Source organism: Marmota marmota, unplaced genomic scaffold (genome assembly GCF_001458135.2).
Source record: "Marmota marmota marmota unplaced genomic scaffold, marMar, whole genome shotgun sequence".
In the NCBI taxonomy this organism is placed as follows: Eukaryota; Metazoa; Chordata; class Mammalia; order Rodentia; family Sciuridae; genus Marmota; species Marmota marmota.
The window spans coordinates 11,359,537-11,387,470 of record NW_026000048.1 but is presented as its reverse complement, the minus strand read 5'-3'; the positions used below and the strand labels follow the sequence as shown (position 1 = coordinate 11,387,470).

The 27,934-nt window shown below is 34.4% G+C and overlaps 1 protein-coding gene across 1 annotated transcript in view; it reads left to right on the top strand.

Annotated features, from left to right (window-relative positions):
- Positions 1-27,934, top strand: part of Upf2 (UPF2 regulator of nonsense mediated mRNA decay) — a 107,708-nt gene that overhangs the window by 21,970 nt on the left and 57,804 nt on the right. Inside the window, exons 5-8 of the mRNA XM_048812752.1 lie at positions 3,375-3,572; positions 6,868-7,017; positions 8,237-8,340; positions 12,954-13,039. Of these exons, the coding sequence (XP_048668709.1) occupies positions 3,375-3,572; positions 6,868-7,017; positions 8,237-8,340; positions 12,954-13,039 (538 nt within the window). The remainder of the gene's footprint in view (positions 1-3,374; positions 3,573-6,867; positions 7,018-8,236; positions 8,341-12,953; positions 13,040-27,934) is intronic.

The following is a 27,934-nucleotide window of genomic DNA, read 5'->3' as shown; positions in this document are numbered from 1 at the left end:
AGCTGCTTTTTTTAGTTAAATTATGTATTTTAGATATATTTTCATATGAATATTTATAAAGCCATCTAATTCTGTTAATTGATGCATAATACTACCCTGTTGTATAATTTTGTTATAATTTACTTGCCCTCTATTGATTGACATTTAAGTTCTTTCTAGTTTCAGCTATTATATCAGTGAGTCTGTAACACATTCTCTGAAATTCCTTTTATGCACACTGATATTTCCAGGATAAATTCTTTAGAAGAAGAATTCTTGAGTTAATAGAATATATGCATTTTAGGTTTCAGTATACAATGCCATTTTTTCTTCCAAAGAAGTTTATATGCCCGGATTTATAAGAATGATTATTTCCCTTTATGCTTTCGATGTTGGAGTTCTTGATTTTAAAATTCTAAGTGAGGTTTAACCTGCCTCTTTACGTTTGTTGGCTCTTTTATCAATATATTCTGTCTGTGGAATTTCTGTTGTCATTCTTTATACCCCCCCCCCCAACTCTTTCTCCCAAGTATCTTTTATTAATTTGTAAAAGCACTTTGTGTATTAAGGAAATTATTATTTTTCAAATGCAGTACAAATATTTTCTCCCACAATTTTCGGGGGGGGGGATAATTTTTTTTCTTTTGCTTTGGAGAAGTTAAATTTTTTTTCATAATTTAGTGCTAATACATTATTTTTTAATTATGCAAAATATTCATGCATATTTTAGAATAAAAGTGAGAGTTTTTTTTAATCAGATCTACTCCATTTTCCAAAGTAACGAATATTAGCAACTTTATAGGAAAGTGTCCAGACTATTTTTCTTTTAAACACAAAATATATATAATCTGGCATCTATAAATACAGTTTTTTTTTGTTGATTTAGATCAATATTATTTTGCATGTTTTCTTTTTTTCTTTCAATAGAGAGTTTCCTGAGTTCATGTAGAAATAACTTGTTCCTCTTAACACCTTATTGGTATTACTTAATTGTCTAACACTAGGTAACAGTTGTCCAGCTGCTATATAATAAAACACTATAGACTGGGTAACTCTAAACAACAGAAATTTATTGCTCACAGGTCAGGAATTTCAAGATTAGGGACTCAGCACATTTAATATCTGGAAAGGGCTTGCTGTCTGCTTTGTAGTAGTACCATCTTGCTGTCTTTACTTGGTGGAAGTTATGAACAAGCTCCCTGCTGCCTTTTTTATAAGGGCATTCATCCTATTCATGAGGATTGAGTTCTCTTGACTAAAGACCTCATCTCTCAAAGCCCAGCTTTTAATACGGTTTAAGGTTTCAGCATGGGATATTAAAACATTTGCATCATAGCAGTAGTGTTTATATGTGGATTATCAACCTTTATCTTATTGATATTTAGTTTTTTTTTCTGTTTTTACTGTTAGAAACAGTGTTACAATAGACATATTTATAAATCATGGTTCATATTTGTTGTTATTTCTAAGACATTTAAAAAGTAACAAGGTCTTGTAGGATCAAGATTATGCTTATTTTAATATTGATAAGACACTGAATATCAGTCCATACTGATATCTTACTAAAGATGTGAGTACTTCTGTCTCTCTTTCCTTCCTTTCCCTTTCCCTTTCCTTTACCCTTTCCCTTACCCTTTCCCTTTCCCTTTCCCTTTCCCTTACCCTTACCCTTACCCTTTCCCTTTTCCTTTCCCTTTCCCTTTCCCTTTCCCTTTCCCTTCCCTGAAGATTGAACCAGGGATTCTCTACCACTGATCTCTATCCTCAGTTTCTCTTTTATTTTTTGAGACAACATCTCCCTAAATACCCTAGGCCAGCCTTGAACTTCTGACTCTCCTGCCTCAGTGTTTCCAGTAGCTGGAATTAGAGGCATGCGACATGCCTGGCAGGATGAGTTCTTCCTTCTCCACTGTCTTGTCAACATTTGATGGAGTCCGTCTTTTAAATTTTCTATAATCCAGAGTTAAAGTGAATTGTTTTATTTAGTTTTATCATACTTAGTACTGAAGTGAAGGATCTTTTCATATGCTCTTACCTGTTTGGAGGCTTTATCCATTTTTGCATTGGAATTTTTGTATTTGCATATAAAGTTCTTTCTGGGAAGAAACCCACATTTTTCTACACTTTCACACAGAATACTTCTGATGCCAAGTGTGTTTCCCCCCCACACACACACATTGATAGTACCTGTTGGATCTTAGAATTTAATTAAATTCTGACACTATTCACCTAGAATTAGCATTACCTCTCACAAGTGAAGAGCTTAGTTCTAGAAAACTACCCCCCATTTAAGAGGCCAGTTGCAAGTCTGACCTCCTGTAATTTGACAGGTTCTAATGAATACCTCCTCTGCTTTGATAATTTGCTAGAATGACTTACAGAACTTGGGAGAACATTTTAAATTTACCATTTTATTATTAAAGATGTGTGTAGGATGCAGATGAACAGCCAAACGAGGAGGAAGTATGTAGGGCAAGTTCAGAAGCAGAACCCTCTCTGTCCCTGTTGAGTAGGGGTGGGCATCCCTCCCTGCACATGTATGTGTTCATTTACTAACCTGAAAGTTCATAAAGTCTCCTTGTTCAAGAGACTTTATAGAGCTTAATCCTTACTTCCCATCTTCCCTGAGGTCATTGGGTAAGGAGAAAGTGCTAACCCTGTATTCATGTACAAATGCTAACCCTTAATCTTTCTCTTCACTGGCCCCATCCTGAGGTTTAGGGCCTTCCCCTCAGTCACCTCATTAGCATAATCACCAGTAAGATTCTTGAGGCTCCTTATGAATAATAAAAGATTCATATTACTTTGGATACACCAAGTTTTAAGGAGTTCTGTGCAGGGAACCAGGGACAAAGACCACGTATGTTTTATTATACTATATATCTTATGAATATTAACATTTTATATTAGTATTGTCTTAAGGGTGCATGGCCTATTTGTGAAAATGTAAATAGTATATAAGTGTGACATAAATGGTATAGAAGGTTGGTGATTACTCAAAAATGCTTTATAGAGGGTGTGGGCCCTTAAGCTGAATGTTTTAGGAATGACCAAGCTTATGTATATTCTTATTTTGGTTTTAAGTTTCATGAAGGTAGTTCCAACATATCAGATGGCTACTTAATCTCCTATTGATTGTTTAAAACAAATCTGAGAGAAAAGCATCTGTATCCTATGTTATTATCTTCTCCATTCTGATTTAGGACCTTACTAAAAAACATTCGTGACTTGATGTTAAAAATGGTCACATGTACAATCCCAAGTGCTTGTTGACTGAAGAAGCTCCTGTCAATCAAGATTAAATAGCTATAAAATTGAAAATTAAGAATATAATGTCATGTTTACCATGCTGTACTTGCAATGGTATTAATTACCTGTGGTTTATTTTGCTATAGAACATGGGCCTGGAATTGATATATTTACACCTGGTAAACCTGGAGAATATGACTTGGAAGGTGGCATATGGGAAGATGAAGATGCTCGGAATTTTTATGAGAATCTCATTGATTTGAAAGCTTTTGTTCCAGCCATCTTGTTTAAAGACAATGAAAAAAGTTGTCAGAACAAAGAATCTAGCAGAGATGATTCCAAAGGTAAATTCTAGGGGACAAAAACTAAGTGCTGCAAAAATCAGTTTTAAAAAAATAAAAGTTGTAATATGAACATTGTATTAGGTTTTTGTTTTGTTTTTTTTGGTGGTGGTGCTAGGGGTTGAACCCAGGACTTTGTGCATGTGAGGCAAGCACGCTACCAACTGAGCTATATCCCCAAGCCTGTAATATGAACATTATATTAAATGAAAGAATAATGTGGAGTAGAGCATTAAAAGGTGATAATTGATACAATTTCACCGATGCCATACATTTAAGTTAGCATGTATTAATTTGAAAGTGTTTATTTTTAATATCTTAAGAGTGATTTCTTATGAAATGTTGGTAAGATTCTAACTTTCCCACTCAGATTGCTGGGGAAAGTGTAAGTACTAAAGAGCATTAATTTAAAATTATTAACTTTGTCTCTGGGTGCTGCATCATTTGTCTGAATTCTACCACTCCTCCCCACCATGCTATACTTTACTGCCTTATGTATGCCAACTTATTTTCCTTGGGTAAATAATAAATATCTTGAGAGCAAGGATCACATTTTAAGCTTTTTTTCTGAATGTTTAGTAGCTTAGTGTAATTTCAAATATATAGTCAAAAATCAGTAAATGCCTTTTTGATTGCACTACATCAAGAAACATTGGGGAGTAAATATATTTTAAAAGATGAATGAAAGAGAAAATAGCAGTCTATCTTCATTTAGAAACAGCATGATCCAATGGCATTTGCAGGTAAATGGATGGAACTAGAAAATATTATGCTAAGTGAAATAAGCCAATCCCAAAAAAACCAAAGGCCGAATGTTTTCTCTGATAAATGGATGCTGCTCCATAGTGGGGGGTGAGTAGGGAAAAATGAAGGAACTTTGGATTGTGCAGAGGGGAAGGGTGGGGCTGTGGGGATGGGAAGGACCGTAGAATGAGACACTATTACCCTATGTATACATATGATTACACTATTGGTATGATTCTGCACCATGAGAAATTGTGCTCCAGTTGAATGTGTCAAAATGCATTCAACTGTCTCATATTAGAACAAATTAAAAAATTTAAAAAAGAAACAGCATAATCCATACTAAGTTAGAGCTCTCATTCTCCTAAATGTGTTATGGCATCAGGTATCAATAAGACATTTCTGCTTTCAATGCAGAAATTAGGTGATTAGTGGACATAAGCGAGAAAGCTGAGAAATATGTTTTAGCATAAGTTTTTTTTTTAAGAGAGAGAGAGAGAGAATTTTTTTTTTTAATATTTATTTTTTAATTATCGGCGGACACAACATCTTTGTTTGTACGTGGTGCTGAGGATCGAACCCGGGCCGCACACATGCCAGGCAAGCGCGCTACCGCTTGAGCCACATCCCCAGCCCCATAAGTTATTTTTTAAAAGATATTTTTAGTTGTAGATGGACATAATACCTTTATTTATTTTTAAAAAATTATTTTTTATTTATTTAGATATGACAACAGAATTCATTACAATTCATATTACATGTACAGAGCATAATTTTTCATATTTCTGGTTGTATACAAAGTATATTCACACCATTGTTGTCTTCATACATGTACTTTGGATATTGATGTCCATCTGTTTCCACCAGCTTTCCTACACCCATCTGTGCCCCCTCCCTTTTCTCTCACCCTTTTGCCCTATTTAGAATTCATCTAATTCTCCCATGTCCCTCCAACCCATTATGAATCAACATCCTTATACCAGAGAAAACATGGCATTTGGTTTTTTGGGATTTGCTAACTTCACTTAGCATTATATTCTCCAAATCCATCCATTTACCTGCAAATCCTGCAAATGCCATGGTTTTATTTTCTCTCTCTCTCTCTCTTTTTTTTTTTTTTTTTTGGTGGTGCTGGGAATTGAACCCAGGACCTTGTGCATGCAAGGCTAGTACTCTACCAACTGAGCTACATCCCATCCCCGATTTTATTCTCTTTTAATGCTGAATAATATTCCATTGTGACAATACCTTTCTTTTATTTATTTATTTTTATGCGGTATGGGGGATCGAACCCAGTTCCTTACACACACTAGGCAAGCCCTCTACCCTGGCCCCTAAGCATAAATTCTTGAGTTAAGATTTTTTTTGGTAATTTTTACTTAGGAAAAAAATATAAACACAAAAGAAAGGGTAGTAGAGTGAATTTGAATTTACCCATCATCCAAATTCAACATTTATGAACATTTTGTAAATCTTGTTGCACTAAGATTTTAGCTGTTTTACTTTGATATATCCCATGTTTGTGTTTCCTCTAACTCTTGACTTCTAAATTAAAAGGATATTTTTCTTTTTTAAAAAAATATTTATTTTTTAGTTATAGATGGCATACTGTCTTTATTTTATTTTGTGTGGTGCTGAGGATCGAACCCAGTGCCTCACACATGTAGGTAAACGTTCTATTTCCTGAGCCACAGCCCCAGTCCAAAAAGGATATTTTTCTAATTAATCTTTCTATATCTACTGTCTTTTGTTTTTATAATTTATTTTGTATTGCTGCCAAGTCAGTTTTTTAAAAAAAAATATTTATTTTTAAATTGTAGTTGGACACAATACCTTTATTTTATTTTATTTATTTATTTTTATGTGGTGCTGAGTATTGAACCCAGGGGCTTGCATGTGCTAGGCAAGTGCTCTACTGCTGAGCCATAACCCCAGCCCTCCCAAGTCAGTTTTTATATCAAATCACATTTAAATATTATATCTTGGTCATTACCCTGCAAAGGCATATTGTGTAAAGGAGAAAGTCTGAACTTCTTAATTTGGCATTTGAGACCTTTTTTTAATCAGCTTGATTTCCCCTTATCTTTAGCACAGATCCTCATGCTGTAGTTGCCCATCCATCAGTCCATCTCTTTAATGAATAAATAGCATAGAGAATAATAGTAGTTATGGTCATTGTTCTCAATAAGCAAAATGTATTTTACACATTTGTTTGTTTTTGTGGTGCTGGGGATCCAACTCAGGGCCTTATTCTTGGTAGGCGCACATTCTACTACAGAGCTACATCCCTTGCACTACACATTTGTATTTTATAAAATCAACACATATATACATACATGCATATACACATAATGAATGTGCCAAATATATGTGTACTTTCTAAGACAAGTGGTGCAGATTTTGTTGATCTTTCTTTTTTTTTGCAAGCACTTTATGTGCAAGCACTCTTTTTTTCTTTTTTTTTTTCTTTTAATTTTTATTTTCTGTAGTGGCAGGAATCAAAACTCACACAAATGCTCTACCAACTGAGAAGCCCCTTGTTCTTTGTTTTTAGAGTTAAAAGAACCTAAGGATAATAAAGAAGTATCAAGTCCTGAAGACTTGGAACTTGAGTTGGAGAATCTAGAAATTAATGATGACACCTTGGAATTAGAGGGTGGAGATGAAGCTGAAGATCTTACAAAGAAACTTCTTGATGAACAAGGTAAAGGACTCTTTCATGAATTTTCATTTTTGATTATTTTATACACAAAACTATTGCCTAAAAATATGGATCTTTTCTCTTTAATTCTCTTTTTTCTTTTCTTTTTATTTTTAGCAGTACTAGTAATTGAACTCAGGGTCTCATGAATGTTTGTCATGCATTCCACCATTCCCCACCGTCCTAATTCTGTTTTTTAATTCCCTATTTTTTTGTTGTATTCAGGCTATCACTTTTAGAATTAGTTTTAGGACAAAATACTACCCAATATTATGTGACTATAAGCTTCATCATTTAAATCATACGCATCTTAAGATATTTCTGACAACTTGCTAGCATTGTCCTGGTATTTTAATTCTGTGATTAGCTTTAAAAACTTAAAATGAATGTATTTGAAAGTTGTCAAAAATGATTAAAAGATAGAACTCCAATTAGCATATCAGTTTGTGTTAATTTTATCTTTATGATTGAGTAATGTTTTGTATTTAATAATAAAAATATTACATTCTCTAATATTATTCTCTAAATACTTCCTATTGAGTTTTATTACTTAGGATTCTTTATTAGAAATATACCTTTTGTCATTATTATGTTTCTCTGTTGATTTCATTGTTTCCTACTGCAGATTTTCTTTACTAGTGAAAGGAGGGTAGTTATAGCTGGAGGCTGCCCCAGGCTTAAATCACATCAGCTAATGACATTGAGGAAAAGAGAATTTCTCTCCTACTAACTGTATATAAATATCACAGAAGGACTTTGGCTAGTCCTATGCCATTCTGTGCAGCCCAGAGAAATCATAGTATGCTGTGCTTTGATTGGCAGCAGCTACCCCCATCAGAATCTCATGGAATGGGATGCTTAGCTCTTCAAAGGCAAGATTTGGGAGTGCTGTGTTGAAGACCATAGGGGATAGAATCTGGACAGATAAAAATATTAAATTTTAGTATAAAGTACATATATTTTATGAGTAAGTTTATGTTTCTTAATAGAAAAAGTTTACCTTTTTATGGATGATATCTGAACAATGGTAGTGATTTAGGGTTATGATTCTAGAGATTCCCAGAGTTTCTAGAAATATTTTTAAAATTGCTTAATGTTTTCATGGTTATGAAAAGAAGTCTAAGATGATCTATTTCCCAAATTACTGATAATTAGGTGCTTTTATTTTTAGTCTGTTTTCTGTGTAATTCTTAAACCTATTTTAAAACTAATTTTATATTAGAACAAGAGGATGAGGAAGCCAGCACTGGATCTCATCTCAAGCTCATTGTAGATGCTTTCCTCCAGCAATTACCCAACTGCGTCAACCGAGATCTGATAGACAAGGTATTCTGATTCTTGTGTAATTTTACTCAAGCACATAGAACTTGTAGGAATCTTCTAATTTGTAATATTTGGCTTTTAGACTATTCAGACAATAAAATGAACCATTTCTTCAGATGGAGTCTTTTATGGGAATTCAATATAAACACAGATGAAGTTGGAGCCAATCTGTACATGTTTTGTTTGGGAGTGGAACTGGCTCCAGAATCTTGTTGGCTTGATACCTTTTGCCTTCAAATAGAGATCCTTCAGTTTGGAAAATAGTGTCTTGAGAGGCTCTTAAAGTGTGGTCTTTGGATTCCTGATGGCATACAAGCCACTTTCAGGGGCTCTGTGAGTTCATAACTTTTGATAAAATACTCAAACCTGGGCTGGAGATACAGCTCAGTTGGAAGACTGCTTGCCTTGCATGCACAAGGCCCTGGGTTCAATCCCCAGCACCAAACAACACACACATACACAAATACTCAAGACTTTTTTTTTCCCTTAAATTTTTTTTTGATGTTTGCAAAAATGATGGTGGTAAAGTTTTTAGCATTTTAGCATGAATCAAGGCATTATTACCATTGTGTTCTTTACTGCCATGCATTTGTAATTGGTGCCACTTTTCCTTTATCTCTGTGATAAAGTCATAAAAATGAGTGATTTTGTAATAGCTTAGTGGGTTTTTTTTGTTTGTTTGTTTGTTTTTTGTTTTTGGAGTGGTGCTGGTGATTGAGTCCAGGATGCTCTGCCACTGAGCTATACCCAAGCCTGAGGCACCCTCTATCCTCCACCTTTTTTTTTGAGATAGCATGTCACTAAATTGCTTAGGTTGGTTTTGAACTTTGGTCCTTCTTAGCTTCGATTACAGGCATGTACCACCACACTTGGCACACTTCAGCCTTTGAATATATATCCTTTGAATCTGACCAAGTGGCAAGGACGTGTAAAGCACTTCTTTCCTTAAGGTTGTCTCAAGGAAAATTATTTATGTGATGGAGTTGTAAGATAACTAGTTGCCATTTTTGCTTGGTAGAACTAATGGATAAAACCATGGTTATTCTAACTTAGGAATTTAGCAGAAATTTTTCTAAAATGAACTGTGAGTCCATTACTTCAAGGAAAACAATGAATAGTATTTATTACCAATGATCAATTTTTACTTTTTAGTGGGGCATAGTGGCACATGCTTGTAATTCCAGCAGTTTTGGAGTATGAGGCAAGAGTATTACAAATTAAAACTCAGCCTCATCGATTTAAGGAGACCATGTCTCAAAATTTATAGGTGAATTCACAGTAGCTAAACTGTGGAATCATCCTAGATGCTCATCAATAGATGAATGGATGAAGAAGCTGTGGTATATATACACAATGGAATATTACTCAGCATTAAAAGAGGATAAAATTATGGCATCTGCAGTTAAATGGATGGAGTTGGAGAATATCATGCTAAGCAAAGTAATCCAATACCAAAAAACTAAAGGCTGAATATTTTCTCTGATTAGTGGATGCTGATCTATGATTGGGGGGCGGGGCATGGGAAGAATGGAGGAACTTTGAATTGGGCAAAGGGGAGAGTGGGGAGGGCTTATGAGGGTAGGAAAGATGGTGGAATGGGATGGACATCATTAACCTAGGTATATGTATGATTGCACAAATGATGCTTCTCTACACTGTATACAACCAGAGAATTGAAATGTTGCAGTCTATTTATGTACATTGAATTGAAATGCATTCTGTTGTCATGTACAACTAAGTAGAACAAATAAAAAAAAATACAAAAAAGGCTGGGGATGTGGTTTATTGGTTCAATGCCCCTGGTACCAAAAAAACAAAAAGACATTTTAACATGAATTTGATTCTTGGAAAACTTATGTCTACCACCAAAAGCTTGACAGCTTCCCAATTCTTTTCTAAAGAGACTTTATTTATAAGACTTTTCTGATGAAATTACTGTGATACTAAATAATGTAATTTTAAAATACGTATATATTTAGATGATATGCATTGGCTCAGTGAACTAGTACTCTAAGTGGCCAGTTTATTGTGTCAAAAATCATGCTTAGGTGTTGAAGATCCACTCAAGGTATAAGGTAGACCAAAGGATTTCAACCTAATAGAGCATGCATGACATGTTATTAATCCTGTCTTGAATTCTACTTTGCGACTAACGCATGAGAAACCACCAGTTGTCAAGTTTGGGGATAGTATCAAAATAAAATAATTAGTTACTAAAAGGATTTTAAAATACACCTCAATTTTCACCTACATATTGGTGAAGCTATATTTTCTTCATATATTTTTATCCAAACACATTATAATAGATTGAATGCATAAATAGATAAAAGAATCCAGCTATTTGTTAGAGTGCCTGCCATTCTTCTCTCACTAATTTTTTTAAATACTTTTTTTTTAGTTGCAGATGGACACAATAGCTTTATTTTATTTATTTTTTTATGTGGTGCTGAGGATCAAACCCAGTGCCTTATGCATGCGAGGCAAGTGCTCAACCACTTAGCTACAACCCTAGCCCACTAATTTTTATTTTGAATTTTTTTTCTTTAAACATTAAGAGGCTTTTTCCTGTTTTTAAGTAAATTAATGTTTTTCAGATTTCCCAGTTTTAATTTCTAATATGGTAAATGGTAATAGGTGTTACCACATGAAGTTTTTTCTACTCCTTGATAATTTTAAGGATATAAATGACTCTTGAGACCCCCTAAGTGTGAAACTTTAGATGAATTTTCCCTCAAAATGTAATGTAATTTTGTATCCTTTTTGTCCTTGTAGAGAACTGCAAATTTAATTTTCTACTTATAGCCTTTCTTCAAATAACTTAGATATATTTTAGTAATTATTTATTTAATCAAATGAACTTCAAACTCATTCTACATTGGCTTACTTATGAAATAATTGGGTCAATGTAGTTTTCAAAAATTTAGTAATTATAGCATTTATTTTGGCTATCTTAAGAGATTGTCTCCTTTTTGTTTCTTCTACAAAATGTAGCAGAAACCACTTTTTTGGAGGGTGGTGTACTAGTGAGTTGAACCTGGGGCTTTTACCACTGAGCTGTATCCCCAGTCCTTTTTCTTTTTTAGAGACAAATAAGTTGCTGAAGTTCTTGCTAAATTGCTAAGACTGACCTCAAACTTAAGATCCTCTTGCCTCAGCCCTAAATTCCTGTAATTTCAGGTGTTTATCACTGTACCTGACTAGAAACCACTTTTTTTTTTTATTAGTTGTTGATGGACCTTGATTTGTTTATATTTATTTATTTATTTATATGCTGAGAATTCGAACCCAGTGCATCACACATGCTAGGCAAGCAATCTACCACTGAGCCACAAACCCCAGCTCACTAGAAACCCCTTTTAAGCAATTAGTTATGTTTCTGAGTTTTAGATATGACTGAATCTGTCCCCTGCTAAATTGGTATATTCATTTGCTATAAAAGAAGATGAGAGAAGATACCTTGGTGCTCCTGCTGACTTCCACCACATATTTTGAGCACTAGCAGAAAAATTGCAAGTGAAGAAGGATCCTTATTAGTAGTGTATATTAGTAACATTATTATTAAGAATCTCAGGTCACACTAATGTATTGTATCTTCTAGTGCCCACTTTGGTCTTAAAAGCTATTGCCAGCATTGACCACATATTAAATTCTAAGTTAGTTCTTGAAAAACCAGATGAAAAATAGGAGGCCACCATCTTTCTTTCTTTTTTAATATTCATTTTTTAGTTATAGGTGGGCACAATACCTTTATTTTATTTTTATGTGGTGCTGAGGATAGAATCCAGTGCCTCTCACATGCTAGGCGAGCGTTCTACCACTGAGCCACAACTCCAGCCCTAGGCCACCATCTTTCTTTTGGTCCCCAATAACTTTCTCATTAGGAATTTCTTGCATTTATGTTGGCAGAGACCCAAATTGCTTTAAGAGGGAAAAGTACTTGGAAACTATATAGATAAACTTAGTAGAATTTTTCAACTTAAATAATTATGTAGCTACAAATAAGCTTAAGTCAGGTAGTTAACAATAAAAGTTTAAGAAATAAAAAATATAATTTTCTTGTTTTTTGGTAAATATTCTTAATACTTTCTGGTTCTACCAGAAAACTCTTTATCTATCTATCTATCTTTCTTTCTTTCTTTTTTTTTTTTTTTTTGGTGCTGATAATGGAACCTAGGGCCTCACACATAACTGGGCAAGCACTCTACTATTGAGTTCACCCCTAACCCCTGATATTAATATTGATTTTCTTGTGTTTGAAAAGATTGATTGTACTTTTAATATCATTATTTGCCAAACACTTCTCTTTGAGCTACTCCTTTGAAGTTCTGTTCTCAATACTAAGTTGCTTTTAAAAAAAGTAGGAAGCATATTTTTTAGGTTTATTTATTATTAAGCTTTTAAGCTTAGTAATCTTTTCGTTTGGGATATTTTTATAATGGTAGTGTCTTAAAACCACTTTAAAATATTTAGAAACAAGTGAAAATATAGTAGCCAGAATTTCTATTTTCAATAGCTACATTTAAGGTAGGTTTGGTGTTTTTATTTATTTTTTATTTAATTTAATTTTTTTGTTGTTGTGTTGTTTTAAGAAGAAAAGTTTTCTCTTTTTCCTATAGGCAGCAATGGATTTTTGCATGAACATGAATACAAAAGCAAACAGAAAAAAGTTGGTACGGGCACTCTTCATAGTTCCTAGACAAAGGTAGGTGTTAATAAAAGTTATTTATTAGTGTTTTTACTATGCAGTGGTGACTGTTAGATCAAAGTTCCTATTTGTCTCTTAAAACTATCACTTGTCTTTTGATTTTATTTGCTCAATAGGCCTTAGTTTTTGTCATATGTTCTAAAATTTTTTCTCATTAGTTTGTTTTTGTTGTAATGGTAATATTTCTTCTAATATTTACCTGTTATTTTAAGAGAAAATGCTTAAGAATAAAAATAACTTTATATACAGTAATTGCTAGAAGCAATTGATTTACACTTTATATACAGTTGATTTACACTTTATATACAGTAATTGCTAGAAGCAGTTGATTTACACTGCTTCTGAGGAGAAAAAATAATAAATAATTTAAGTTTTTGGAGGGTTTATGTTTTGTATAAATATTATACTAATTCAGTGTATCTAGTTCTTATAATTAGGTTTATGTGAAAATTTTTAAGTTGTTTGGGCTATTATGATAGTTTATTTTTTTATTGATTTAAAAAAATAAATGACAGCGGAATGAATTATAATTTTTATTACACATATACAGCACAGTTTTTCATATCTTTGGTTGTATATAAAGTGTGTTGACACCAATTCAGATAACTTGTCCAGAGATTCATTGGATTTAATTGGAAGTTACATTAGGATTATGGCTAGTAGTTCAAGACAAATTTGGTTGCATATGCTTTTAAAGGATTCAACTCCTCTGATTTACACTGAAGTCTCCACTTCACCTGACTGTTTCTGGACCATTCACAGATTATTTGCCTTAGGAATTTGGAGGAGATTCATTCAGTTTATTTTACCAATAAATGAAGAATGTTTTATAACTATCGGAATGATTACATATGACATAACTACAATAGATCATTTTTCCAAAAGATGAGGATTTTAAAGTTGCTTCAGCAAAAATTTAATTTGGTCTAGTCATTGGTGGAGGCCAGTGATCTCTTAGTAATGATAACATTTCTGGGTGAAACCAAATATCCACTTGTGTTTTTCTTTCACATTGTTTTTTTATCGCCTGTCAGCAACATTAATATGAGCATTTGGTTTTTCATTTTAAATGGGTCAAGGGAGAAGGCATGTTAATATAGTGAACAGATAATTAGGAATTATATAATTAAGAAAATCATATTGATGACTTTATGTGATTTATTGTCACATGATGTAGAATTATATGCTTTATCAAATCTAAGAAACCATCAAGTTTGAATACATCTTTATCTTATATATGATTAAAAGAGAAAAGTATCGTCAATTAATTTTAAGACTTTGTGAAATAAGTTCCATTTTGATGTATGTGAAAAGTGGGGAGGAGATGTACATCTCAAATTGATGCAAAGTCACATTTTCCCTTCAGGATCTTGAACCAATTTTTTTTTTAAAAAAATATATTTATTTATTTATTTTACTATACAGGATGGAATGTTCACTTTCATATTTTTATTTTCAGCTAGTTTTTATTTGAATGAAGACATAATGTTGCAACAACTACCTAGGTTTACAAAGTATAACTATATGTTACAACAGAATATCAAATTTAAAAAAATAAAAGCCTTGATTAATTAAAAGAAACGAGGGCTGGGTATATAGCTCAGTTGGTAGACTGCCTCACATGCACAAAGCCCTGGGTTCAATCCCCAGCACCACAAAAAAAGAGAAAGAAATGATACAGTAATATTTTAGTAGTTTACCTGTAAAAGATTATCATCTTTCCTTGCAAATCCATTCCACCCACACCTCCAAAAAAGTCCTCAAACTGTTGGGTAAAATTATTTGGCCTTATTCCAGTGTTTTCTTTTATAACTGAATTTATCTGCTTTTTACAGGGGTAGAAAGATTACAAATTATTAGTAGTTCGAATTTGCTAGGGACAAACTAGAAAATAGTAGGAAGTGACAATTTATGGTTTGAGAGGAGAGAAGAAAGTATAAAACATCCCAAGTATTTAAAATGTATAGCATTCTAAAGCCTTACAAAATAGACTCCTGTATCTTGTATACCTAAAGCAAATAAATGTAATGATTTTAGTTTTTATAATCAGCCTGATGGTCTGGAAAGATGAAATTATGTTCTGAAGTCTGTTCATTCATTAGATAATACATTATGAATCTATGTATACTGTGATTGGTGCTGGAGATACAGTATAGTAATGAACAAGATCAGTTCAGCTCTTATATTCATATAACTTAAAATTTGGAGAGGGCAGATGCATAATTCTAAGTGCATTTATCAAGAAGAAATACAACATGCTTTGAAATATGGAGTGAGTAGAATTTGGTCATTAGTCTGAAAGTCAGAAAGGCTTGGGAACAAGGAACCTTTAGTCTGAATCCTGAGGCAGGCAAAAAATGGGTGAGGAAAATAAATATAAAAATTATATTTCTGATAGATGGCAGTATGTGCAGAGAGACAGAGACAGGAAAGATCATGGCATCAAACTGTTGCAAAAAAAAATCCCCACAAGGGGATTTACCACCCATTCAAACTAGGATTGACTAATCAGGTTGCAGCTTTACAGTCCAATCACTGTACCTCTGAACATTCCTGCATTAACATAGGAGCTTTTGGGGAATACTCACATCTAAGCCATAATACTGCTTTTTTTTTTAATCTACCAGACTGTAAAAACTGTTAGCTTTTTAGGAGAGAAGTCTATGACTTTTAATTTTGTACCTCTTCAACACCAAGATGTACTTTTAAGTATGGTAAATGCTTTAAAATATTTGGCAAATTAATTATAATTATATGGAGTTTCAAAAAATAAATAATACTTTCACATAGTTTAAAACCTAAAAGTATACAACATATTTGATGAAAAGTATCCTTTTGATCCTTATTTCCCCATCCATCCAATTTCTTCTTGCAATAGGAAACCAGTGTCTTGATTCTGACATATCCCCAAAGTTTCTTTTTTGTAAACAAGAAAATACAACTATAGATTCTTATTTCCTATTTGTTACACAAAGGGCAACTTGTTATTTACATCTTTTCATCTTAATACATAAAAGTTTCCCTTGTTCCTTTAAAAGCTGCAGTGTTTCTTTTTTCTGAATGTACTATGAAAAACGTTTCAGATTTTGCAGTCTTTTGCCATTACAAACAGTGCCATATTTAAACTTCCTTTTTTCACAATTCCAGTGAAAATTTACTCTTATGAAATGGGACAGTGCTAAGAAATGCTTCCCTCCCATGTGTGTACAATTTATAACAACCACCTAAGATCAGTGTCTTGCTATTTCATTGCTGAGTATGTGTAAAGTTTCACTAGTTTTCTACAATTAGTCAATATCCAATAAGTGTAGTAGTTGACTAGTTTAAAAGTACAAGCCTTCTCAGAAAGTGGTGAATGACAAGAATGATATGTCGTCACAGATAATGGAGGCTTTGCTTCATTTTAAAGATGCATTGAGGTGGATTCTGCTTCCCATGATCTAGTCAAAATCTTATTCACAAAGCTCTCTCAAATGTGTTGTAATCATCTGGGGCCTCACTCTTCCTTCATAAAGCTGGAGGTGGCTGTCTTGATGTCAGCTGAAAATTCCAAAATCTGTTGTGTTCTTTAGGTTCATATCTGTGGTTGACTTTAGGTCTGTGGTCTTCTCTAGGTTCAGTGGTTGAATCTTGGTTCCTGGCCACTTATACATCTGTGGTTAACTCATCAGTTCTAGTAGGTCTGTGATTGGTCCTGGGAGCAGTGTGGAGAAAGCCACAGTCAGGGCACACAAGACAGGGAGGATCAGGACCTTGTGGAGCATGATGTTAGTACCAAAGGGAGGGCAGTAGGCTGGTGGGTGGAGCAGGCAGGAAGGCAGACCCCCTTTATCCTTTTGATTATATTAGCTAGTGATTTCTCTATTTTTTTTCTTATCCAAACCCCCAGCTTTTAATTTTATTGTTTATTATTTTACTGTTTTTTTTCTCTCATTATGTCTAGATTTTGTCTTTATTAATTATATCCTTTTGGATCTTTCCATTTATTTTATTCCTTTCCTGGAATTTCATGTATGACTTGTTCATTGAGAGTGGTTTTAGCTGTGTCTTGTAGTTCTTATGTGTGATGATTTCTTATATTTTCTAGAAATTCTGCAGTCTCAGTTTTTATTTCCTAAGTGACCTTTGGAATTATTAGAAGTTTGAAACTTTTAAGATAATGGGATTGTTTTCTTTTGTGATGTTGTTAATAATTCATAATTTCATTTTAAGAAATTGAAGAACTTAAAAATGAGGGGGAATGAAAAATAAGAAAGTCAATAGTTTGCTGTTTGCCTGCTTGTAATGCTGAAAATCAAATCACTTGATTTGACAAATCAAATAATACAAAGATAAGCACATTTAAGGTAAAAAAGAAGAACATTAAGGAAGATAACATTAATATCAGATGGGATATCAAGATTTTTAAGTTTTTAGAATTTTTGCAATTTCCTTTGTGGTCTATTCTGTAGCCAATTTTCATGAAGGGGCTTTTTTCTGTTTGGTTGTGAGGATTGAACCAGGGATGCTTTACCACTAAGCTACAGCCCCAGCCCTCATTTTTTATTTTGAGATAGGATCTCACTAAGTTGGCCAGGCTCACCTCGAACTTGTGATCCTTCTGCCTCAGCTTCCCAAATTGTTGGGATTATAGGTGTGTACCACTGTGCCCAGTACCACGGATAATTTTTTTTTTTTTTTGGGTGGGGGCTACCTGGGATTGAACTCAGGGGCACTTGACCACCGAGCCACATCCCCAGCCCTATTTTGTATTTTATTTAGAGATAAGGTCTCACTGAATTGCTTAGTACCTCGCTGAGGTTGGGTATGAATTCACAATCCTTCTGCCTCAGCCTCCCTGGCTGCTGGGATTACAGGTTTGTGCCATCATACCTGGCTCCACAGACATTTGAAAAATGCATGTTTTTGTTTTTCTGATGCAGAGTTAAAGATGTTGATCAGGCTTACATTATTAAATAACATTTTTTTTTTTGCTTTTGCAGTGCTTAGAATTGAACACAGAGCCTCACATGTATTAGGCAAGCTCTTATTAAGATCTTTCATTTTTTTAAAAGTGTTTTTGTCTACTTGCCCATGGTTTCTGGGCTGAGAGAATTAATGAATACCACTGCTGGTATGTTTCATTTCTTCTAGTAACTACTATGATTTCAGCTTTCAGAATGATCATGGTATTTAATACGTAGATGAAACTTGGATCTGCATTGTGATCATTTTCAGAATGATCATGGTATTTAATATGTAAATGAAACTTGGATCTGCACTATTATCATTATAGTGTCTTTTTTGGTCTTTTTAATGCTTTTTAACCTTATCTAGTCTTTGATTATGACTTCTGCTTTTTTTCCCTCTATTTTTGTCTGGTATACCTTTGCTCACTCTTTTATATTTAGTCATTCACAATCAATTCAATTTTGTTGAGTCTCTTCTGTGTGTTATTGAATTTTACTTTGAGATTCATTTTCAAAATGTTTCTTTTAATAATTAAGCTAGGCTATTTTTTGCAGTGCTGGGATTCAAACCCAAGGCCTTGTGTATGGTAGATAAGCATTCTACCACTGCTCTACCACGAGGCACATCCTAGCCCCTGTGTTTTCAATTTAGTGTGTGTGTGTTCTCATTTTAAGAAGGTTTGCATTTTATTTTAGTACTTTTGTGATTGTAACTTTACTTAGTGATCATTTTTTAGGCAATTACCATGAGCAGTGATAAAAATTAGCTTGTGTTCTGTTCTTCTCATTCCTTTTCCTCACCCATCTGATATTAATGTTATCTTCCTTAATGTTCTTCATTTTTTACTCTTAAATGTGCTTATTTTTGTATTATTTGATTCGTCAACTTTGAGTGATTTAATTTTGAGCATTACAAGTAGGCAAACAGCAACTATGACTTTCTTACTTTTCATTCTCCCTCATTATTTTATTTCTATGTTGATAACATATCCTGCTGATATGAAATAAAATATTTATATTCAAATTTGTCATGCTAACAACCCTTGTATTTATTTATTCATTTTTTATTTTATTTATTTATTTAATTTAGTTATACATGGGCACAATATCTTTATTTTGTTTATTTTTATGTGGTGCTGAGGAACGAACCCAGGGTCCCGCATGTGACCCCTGAGCCAAAACCTCCCCGCCCTTGTATTTATTTTTATCTCATTCTTTTTTTTTAATGAAGCTAGTATCATTTTATTTATTTATTTATTTAAATTAGTTGCTCATGACAATACAATGATCTTGACATATACATTTGATTCAAATGGGGTATGAATTCTCATTTTTCCACGTGTACAGGTTGCAGGATCACATTGGTTATACGGCCACGTATATACATACAGCAATACTAGTGTCTATTGTATTCTGCTGCCCTTCCTATCCCTCCCTCCCCTCCCCTTCCCCTCCCCTCATTACCTCCATCACCTCTCTCTACCCAATCTACTGTGACACATTTCTCTCTCTCTTTTTTTCTTCCCCCTCACATCATTATACATGTATTTTGTATAACGATGAGGGTCTCCTTCCATCTTCCGTGCAATTCCCCTTCTCCCTCCCATTCCCTCCCACCTCTCTTCCCTATTTAGTGGTAATCTTTTTCTCATGCTCTTCCTCTGTACTCTATTTTGAGTCACCCCCCTTATATCAGAGAAAACATTCAGCATTTGTTTTTTAGGGATTGGCTAACTTCACTTAGCATAATTTGCTCTAATGCCATCCATTTCCCTGCAAATGCCATGATCTTGTTATTTTTNTCCTCTATAGCTTCCACATATGAGAGAAAACATATGACCCTTAACCTTCTGAGTTTAAATAGTGTTGCTTAACATGATGGTCTTTGGTTCTACCCATTTTCCAGCAACCGCCATAATTTTATTATTTTATGTTAGAATATAACTCCACTGTGTATATATACACCGCATTTTCTGTATCCATTCATCCATGGGTAGATACCAAGGCTGGTTCCATAGTTTGGTTATTGTGAATTATGCAGCTGTATACATGGGTTTGCATGTATCACTGAAATAAGATGACTTTAATTCTTTATGGTAAATACTGAGGAGTGTGGTGTAACTTCTAGGTATGGTGGTTCCAAGCCTAGTCTTTTGAGGAGCCTCCATACTGATTTCCATAGCAGTTGTTCTAATTTAGAGTCCCACAACAGTGTAAAAGTGTTTCTTTTTTCCCTACAGTCTCTTCAGCATTTTTTGTTATTTGTATTCTTGATGACTGCCATTCTGACTAGTGAGAGATGAAATCTCAGTGTAGGTTTTTTTGGTACCGAGGATTGAACTTAGGGGCACTTGACCACCAAGCCACATCCCCAGCTCCATTTTGTATTTTGTTTAGAGACAGGGTCTTACAGAGTTGCTTAGTGCCTCACTGTTGCTGAGGCTGACTTTTTTTTTTTTTGAATATTTATTTGTTTATGTATCTTTTAGGTTTTTTTTTTTTTTTTTTTTTTAGGTGGATACATAGTTTGTTTTTATGTGGTGCCGAGGATTGAACCCAGTGCCTCATGCATGCTAGGCGAGCACTCTACCACTGAACCACCACCCCAGCCCTTTGGTGTAGTTTTGATTGGCATTTCCCTAATTGCTAATGATGTTGAACATTTTTTCATGTATTTGTTGGCCATTTGTATTTCTGCTTTGAGGAGTGTTTGTTCATTCACCCATTTTTTAACTGGGTTATTTAATTTTTTGGTGTTTTGAGACCTTTATATAGTCTAGATATTAATCCTCTGTCAGAACAGTAGCTAGCAAAGATTTTCTCTCATTCTGTGGATTCTTTCTTCACATTTCTGTTTCCTTTGCTGAACAGAAGTTTTTTAATTTGATGCTGTCCCATTTATTAACTCTTGGTAATATTTCCTGAGCTTTAGGGGTCCTATTGAGAAAATCATTGCCTGTGTCTAAAAGCTGGAGTGTTGACCCTACATTTTCTTCTACGAATCACATAGTTCTGGTCTAATTCCTAGATCTATCATCTGTTTTGAGGTTTTGTTTTGTTTTGTTTTGTGCAGTGTAAGAGATAAGGGTCTAGTTTCATTTTCTACTTATGGATAAGCAGTTTCCCCAGAACGATTTGTTTAAAAGGTTGTCTTTTCTCCAATGTATGTTTTTGGCACCTTTGGTCAAGGATCACATGACCCTCTCTGTGTGGGTTTGTCTCTGTGTCTTCTATTCTGTACCACTGGTCTATGTGTTTCTTTTTATGCCAGTACCATGCAATTTTTGTTACTGTACCTTTGTGGTATAATTTGAAGTCAGGTATTGTGAGCTTCCAGCATTGTTTCTTTGGCTTAAAATTTCTTTGGCTGTTCTGGGTCTTTTATTTTCAAATGAATTTTAGGACTATTTTTTCTATTTCTGTGAAGAATGTCATTGGTATTTTGATGGGATTACACTGAAGCTATATTATTGCTTTTGGTAGTATTGTCATTTTAATAATATTAATTCTGCCTATCTGTGAACATGGGAGGTCTTTCCATTTTCTGAGGTTGTCTTCAATTTCTTTCTTCTGTGTTCTATTGTAGAGATCTTTCACCTCCTTGATTAGGTTTAGTCCTAGGTTCTTTTTTTTTTTTTCCTTTGAGTCAATTGTGAATGAAATTGTTTTCTTGATTTCTTTCTCAGATTCATTGTTGGTATATAGGAAAGCAATTGATTTTTATATGTTGATTTTGTAACCTGCTACTTTTCCAAATTTGTTTATTGTAAGTCTTTTGGTGGAGTTTTTTGACTCTTAGATATAGAATTATGTCATCTGCCAAGCGTGATAATTTGACTTCTTCTTTTCCTATTTTTATGTCTTTTATTTCCTTCCCTTTCCTAATTGCTTTGGCTAGAATTTCTAGCACTGTATTAAATAGGAGTGGTGAGAGTGAACATCCTTGACACTTTTTCACTGCTGTGACTAAAGGATCTGACCAGAACAACTATAGTGGAGGAATAGTTTATTTGAGGGCTCATGGTTTCAGAGGTCTTAATCCATAGAAAGCTGGCTTTATTCCAGGGGGCTCAAGGTGAGGCTGAACATCATAGCAGGAGAGGTTGGTGGAGGAAGCAGCTCGAATCACAGTGACCAGGAAGCAGAGAGAGACATTCCACTCTTCAGATACAAATATATACACCAAAGCCAGGCCCTAATTCCCACCTCCTTCAGCCATACCCTACCACTTCAGTCACCACTCAGTTAATCCCTGTCAGGGGATTAAATCACTGATTGGGTTAAGACCCTCACAATCCAATCATTTCTTCTCAGAACCTTCTTAATTGTGTCACATGCATTTTGGGGGGATACCTCATATCCAAATCATAACACTTGCCCCAGATTTTAAAGGAAATGCTTTCAGTTTTCCCCCATTTACTATGAAGCTGGCTTTGGGCTTTTCATATATAGCCTTTATGATGTTGAGGAAAGTTCCATCTGCCCCTAGTTTCTTTGGTGTTTGTGTCATGAATGGGTGCTAAATTTTGTTGAAGTCATTTTCTGCATCTATTGAGATTACTGAGTGATTTTTGTCCTTTATTCTGTTAATGTGATGAATTACATTTACTGATTTGCATATATTAAACCATCCTTACATCTGTGGAATAGAAATAACTTGATTGTGGTTTACTATCTTAATATGTTGCTGAACATGATTTCTTAATATTTTATTAAATATTTTTGAAACAGGAGCTGGGAAGCAGGGAGGAATAGAAACTCTAGATAGGGCAGAGGGGGTGGGAAGGGAAGGGAGGGGGCATGGGGTTAGAAATGATGGTGGAATGTGATGGACATTATTATCCAAAGTACATGTATGAAGACTCGAATTGGTGTGAATATACATTGTATACAATCAGAGATATGAAAAATTGTGCTCTATATGTTTAATAAGAATTGTAATGTGTTCTCCTGTCATATATAAATAAAAATGTAATTAAAAAAATTTTGAAACTAAGTTGATCTGGAATATTGATCTCTAGTTTGCTTTCTGGGATGTATTCTTATCTGGTTTTGGTGTGATTGTGATGCTGGCTTCATAGAATGAATTTGGAAGTGTTTCATCCTTTTCAATTTCATTGAATAATTTGAGGAATATTGGCAATAATTCTTCTTTAAAAGTTTGGTATAATTCAGCTAAGAATCTGTCTGGTCCTGGGCTTTGTTTTGTTGGAAGGCTTTTTATTACTACTTGTATCTCATTACATGTTTTGGTCCATTTATGTTTTCTATGTCTTCTTGATTCAGTTTTTGCAGATCATACTTGTCTAGAAATGTATCCATTTCTCCTAGGTTTTTCAATTTATTGGAGTATAAGCTTTCAAAGTAGTTTCTAATGATGTGCTGGATTTCTGAAATGTCTGTAGTCCTTCTTTTTTGTCTCTAATTTTATTAATTTGGTTTTTCCTCCCTTTTTCTTTTGGTTAGTTTGACTAAGGGCTTATCAATCTTGTTTATATTTACAAAGATCCTTGAGATACATTATTAGATTGTTTACTTGGGCTCTTTTCTTTTTTTTTTAGGGGTTCTTTTCTCCCAGTTTTTTTATACCTATATTTTATTTATTTATATGTGGTGCTGAGATTGAACCCAGTGCCTCACAAATGCTAATCAATTGCTGTACCACTGAGCTACAACTGCAGCCCCTATTTGAGCTCTTTTGATTTTCTTATGCAGACACTTACAGCATGGTTGCCTCAAGATGGCTCTTGCCCCAGCTCTCCATGGGAAACATGGGGCACTTTTTAACCAGTGTACAGTGCAGCTTCTGGATCAACTAAGGGCAGGCAGGTTGCTCTTCTGATCTCAGGATTTTCCATATTAAATCTGTCTCTCTCTGTTCTTCTTCCTCTGTGCTTATATCAGTGCCACTACTGCTGCTGCCACAACTGTTTTGGCTGCATTGTAGTCTTTCTTTGTTTAAATTTGGACTCAAATTTTTGAGTCTCTGAAACTCTCACTGTTCAATATTGAGTTTTAGTGAAATCCCTGTTTTTACCCACCTCACAGAGAAGTAGTACTCCTGCTGCTTGAATCCTGAGTCACAGAGCAATTAGGAATGTTGCCTTCCTCTAGCCGGTCATCTTGAATTCTTCCTTATTCTTCATTCTTACTGCAGCTCTTCATTTGGCTTTTGTTTGATTTTTGTCTTGTCCTTTCTTAAACCAAATTTAGTCGTGTGTAAATTTGTTTATCATTTAAGCTGTATAGTGGTATTGTTCAAGATCTACTGTGTTGGGGCTGGATTTCCATACACTTTCATCTTGTGACTTCTGCCATTGATTTACCTTGCTCCAATCTGGACTGATTTGACAACTTCTGTTAAACTTAGGCAGTATTTGGGTTTATAGATTATATGCATCTGAGGCTGAAAATGAAGTTGGCAGAATTCTTCACCCTCACCATTTTGCTTTTGTATGATGTCTGGGTGGGATTGGGGAAGTAATTGTCTCAAACTGTCATGTCTATACTGGACCTTCAAATGCAGTTTTAAACCTGGAAATTAACATTTCAAAATGTTTCTCTGTGTGTCTGTTTTCCAGTATTCATGTACTTGAGTGATTAGATCACTTTTCTCCAGGCTTTTAGCATCATTATATCACCTATCCCCGGTGATGTAGATTATCTTAGAAATGCAGTGATAAAAAAATTGTTGATCTACAAGGTGGATGTGGTGGCATACACTTATAATCCCAGTGACTTGGGAGGCTGAGAGAGTTGGATCACAAGCTTGAGGCCAGCATGGGCAACTTAGGGAGACCGCATCTCAAAGTAAAAAGATCTGGGGGTGTATCTCAGGTAGCACACAGGGGTTCAATCCCCATTACTGCAACAAAAACAAAAATTGTTTACATACATTTTTTCAAAGTTCATCTTTTCTTTATACTAATATCATTCTAGTTTTCTTGCACCAAAACAAAGCTTTTTTCAGCTTTTTCAATGAGAAACATCAATTTTCCTGAGGAAATAGATGAATTAGGAATAGGCTAAACTTTGCTGAGGTAACAAACCTATGAAATACTAACACTTCTAAGGGGTGATTCAAGGATCCAGACGGCTTTCATCTCACTGCCATGGTTCCCAGGGTCAAATGGGAAGAGTGTGTGTGAACTCAGACTAGACAAGAAATGGTACTCTTAGCTCATTGATCAGGATAGCATAAATATAGGGAAACATGGAAGGAACAATGGTTAGCACTATGGCCTTTGCAGGAGAAATGCTCATAGGGATTTCTTTTCAGTCATTACAGTTTTATTTCTCTAGTTGTTAACCTTGTGAAAACAACAAAAATGTTCTTTATGGTTTCACTGGTAGGGAACAGTCTGTTGAAAGATGTATTTGTAGCTTTGTTACTCTTTACTTGCATTTTTATATTTATATGAATTTCAGTCAGTTGTATCAAATTTGTATGACTAGATTTCCAATTTTTTAAAAATATTTATTTTTTAGTTGTAGTTGGACACAGTACCTTAATTTTATTTATTTATTTTTATGTGCTTCTGAGGATCGAGCCCAGGACTTTGCGTGTGCTAAGGCGAGCGCTCTTCTGCTGAGCCATAACCCCAAGCCTCTAGATTTCCAATTTTTATGCATTTCCTGTATTACCAGTCTTTACATTGTTTGAATAAAACTGTCTCAATCTCTTTAAAGTTCCTTTAGTCTGTGTTTTGCCTTTGTTTACAGATCCACAAGATGGAGTAATTGAGAAGAGTGTTAAACCAGATTGTGGTTCCTAGTAGACCTGTTATGTTTTCATTAATCAGAATAGCCTTTCATTTTGAAGGTCTTCTTTTGTCCTTAACCTCTAGACATCTTTCTACACTTTTTCAAAGATTTGTTCCTCAGGAAGATGGCCTGGTCCCTAGAGATACTGAAATAGATAGTAATCAAGTGCCACTAAACCTTTTGTTTGTTTCTCCTTTTCCCTGCTCCTGAATTCTTAAACCTTTCTCTATCCTTTGAATAAAAGAGATGGCTGATAGCTCACAAGAGGAGTAATAAGAGGAGCAAAGAGGGTTGCACCTAGAGCCAGTAGACTATTATGTTGTACTGGGTTAAGAGTTATTAGAGATAGCAAGTTACTCTTAGCCTTCTGGAGGTAGGATCATATTTGACCTCTATGAGGGAAAAAGGGGCACACTGGGGCTATAGCTCAGTTGATAAAGTGCATGCACATGGCCCTGGGTTCAATCCTCAGCACCACCACCACCACCAAAAAAAAAAAAAAAAAAGGGAGGAGGGGGGAAGGGGCAAAGATATACTTTCTGTCACCTTCTTTTAGCTTCCCTCCCTTACCTAGCCTGACTAGCTACCCTTACCCATCTAGACACTTTGGGCCTCAAACAGATGAGCCTCCCTCTTTCTGTGACATTTTGTTCTCCCATACTTTCTAAAGGACATGAATCCTGTTAAGTGTTTTTATTCTTTTCTTTGGCCAGGATTTCCTTCTTTATCTGTCTACCCTCAGATGACCAGAAAATACAGTATCAAAACCAGAATGGATTATTTAATAGTTATGAAGCTCCATAGGTTGTATACAGATTGTGGTTTGAGAATCTAGCAATTTTACTTAGTTTGTATAGTTTGGTTTAGGAAATATGAAACTAGATAACTCTTTTGAGGTTCTTTACTGTTCCTTTTTTAAAACACAGCTCTATTGAGATGTAATTCACCCATTTTTTTTTTTTAAAGAGAGAGAGAGAATTTTTTAATATTTATTTTTTTTTAGTTTTCGGCGGATACAACATCTTTGTTTGTATGTGGTGCTGAGGATCGAACCCGGGCCGCACGCATGCCAGGCGAGCGTGCTACCGCTTGAGCCACATCCCCAGCCCGTAATTCACCCATTTAAAGTATGCAGTTCAGTGTTCTAAATGTATATAACCATAACCATTATCTAAATAGAAACATTTTTGTACCCTTGAAAGAAACATATCCTAGCAGGTAATTCCATTCTGTTTCTTGTCTGTCCCCCACCTCCATCCCCATCTCTGACTAGCCATGAATCAGCTTTATGTCTATAGATTTGCCTATTCTGAACATTTCATGTAAATGGGAATCATAAAATATGAGGCTTTTTGTGCCTGACTTTTTTCACTTATGACTAGTATTTCATTGTGTGGATATACTACTTTTTACGTATTCATTTGTCAGTTGATAAATATTTGATTGTTTTTACTTTCTGCCTCTTAGGAGTAATGATCTTGTAACTATTCACAGGCAAGTCTTTGTAGATATCTGTTTTGGGTTCTTTGGGGAATATACCTAGGGGTGGAAGTGCTGCATCATATAGTAATTCTGTGTTGAGTATTTTGAGTAACTGCCAAACTGGTTTTCATAGTGGTGGTATCATTTTATGTTCCCACTGGCAATAGCAATGTGTTTCTAATTTCTCTACATCCTTGTCCACACTTGTTAGTGTCCATTTTTAGATTATAGCCATCCTAGCTGGTGTGTTCAAAGTTGTGCTTTTGATGTTGTATTTCCCTAAAGGCTAGTGATGTTGTACTTTTTTCATATGCTTATCTTTGGGAAAATGTCAGTTCTAGTCTTTCCTCCTCATTTCTCTTCCTCCTTTAATTGTATTTATCTTTTTACTAATGACTTATTAATTTCTGTATATTCTGGGCACACATCCTTTATCGGATGTATAATTTGGAAATATTTTCTCTCATCTTTGTCTTTTTACTTTCTTGGAGGTATAAGTTTCAGCCCAGTTTTTAAAAAATTTGATGTAGTTCATCTTTGCAATTCTTAAATTTATGATCTGAAGCAGTGTTTTAACTTTCAGTGTATTCTTCCTTCATTAATTAAATAGTGGTCAAAAAAATATCAAAAGGCTGTCACATATTAGCTTATTAATTTAAAGGAGTTCATAGAAATAAAATCTAGAAATATCCTTAAT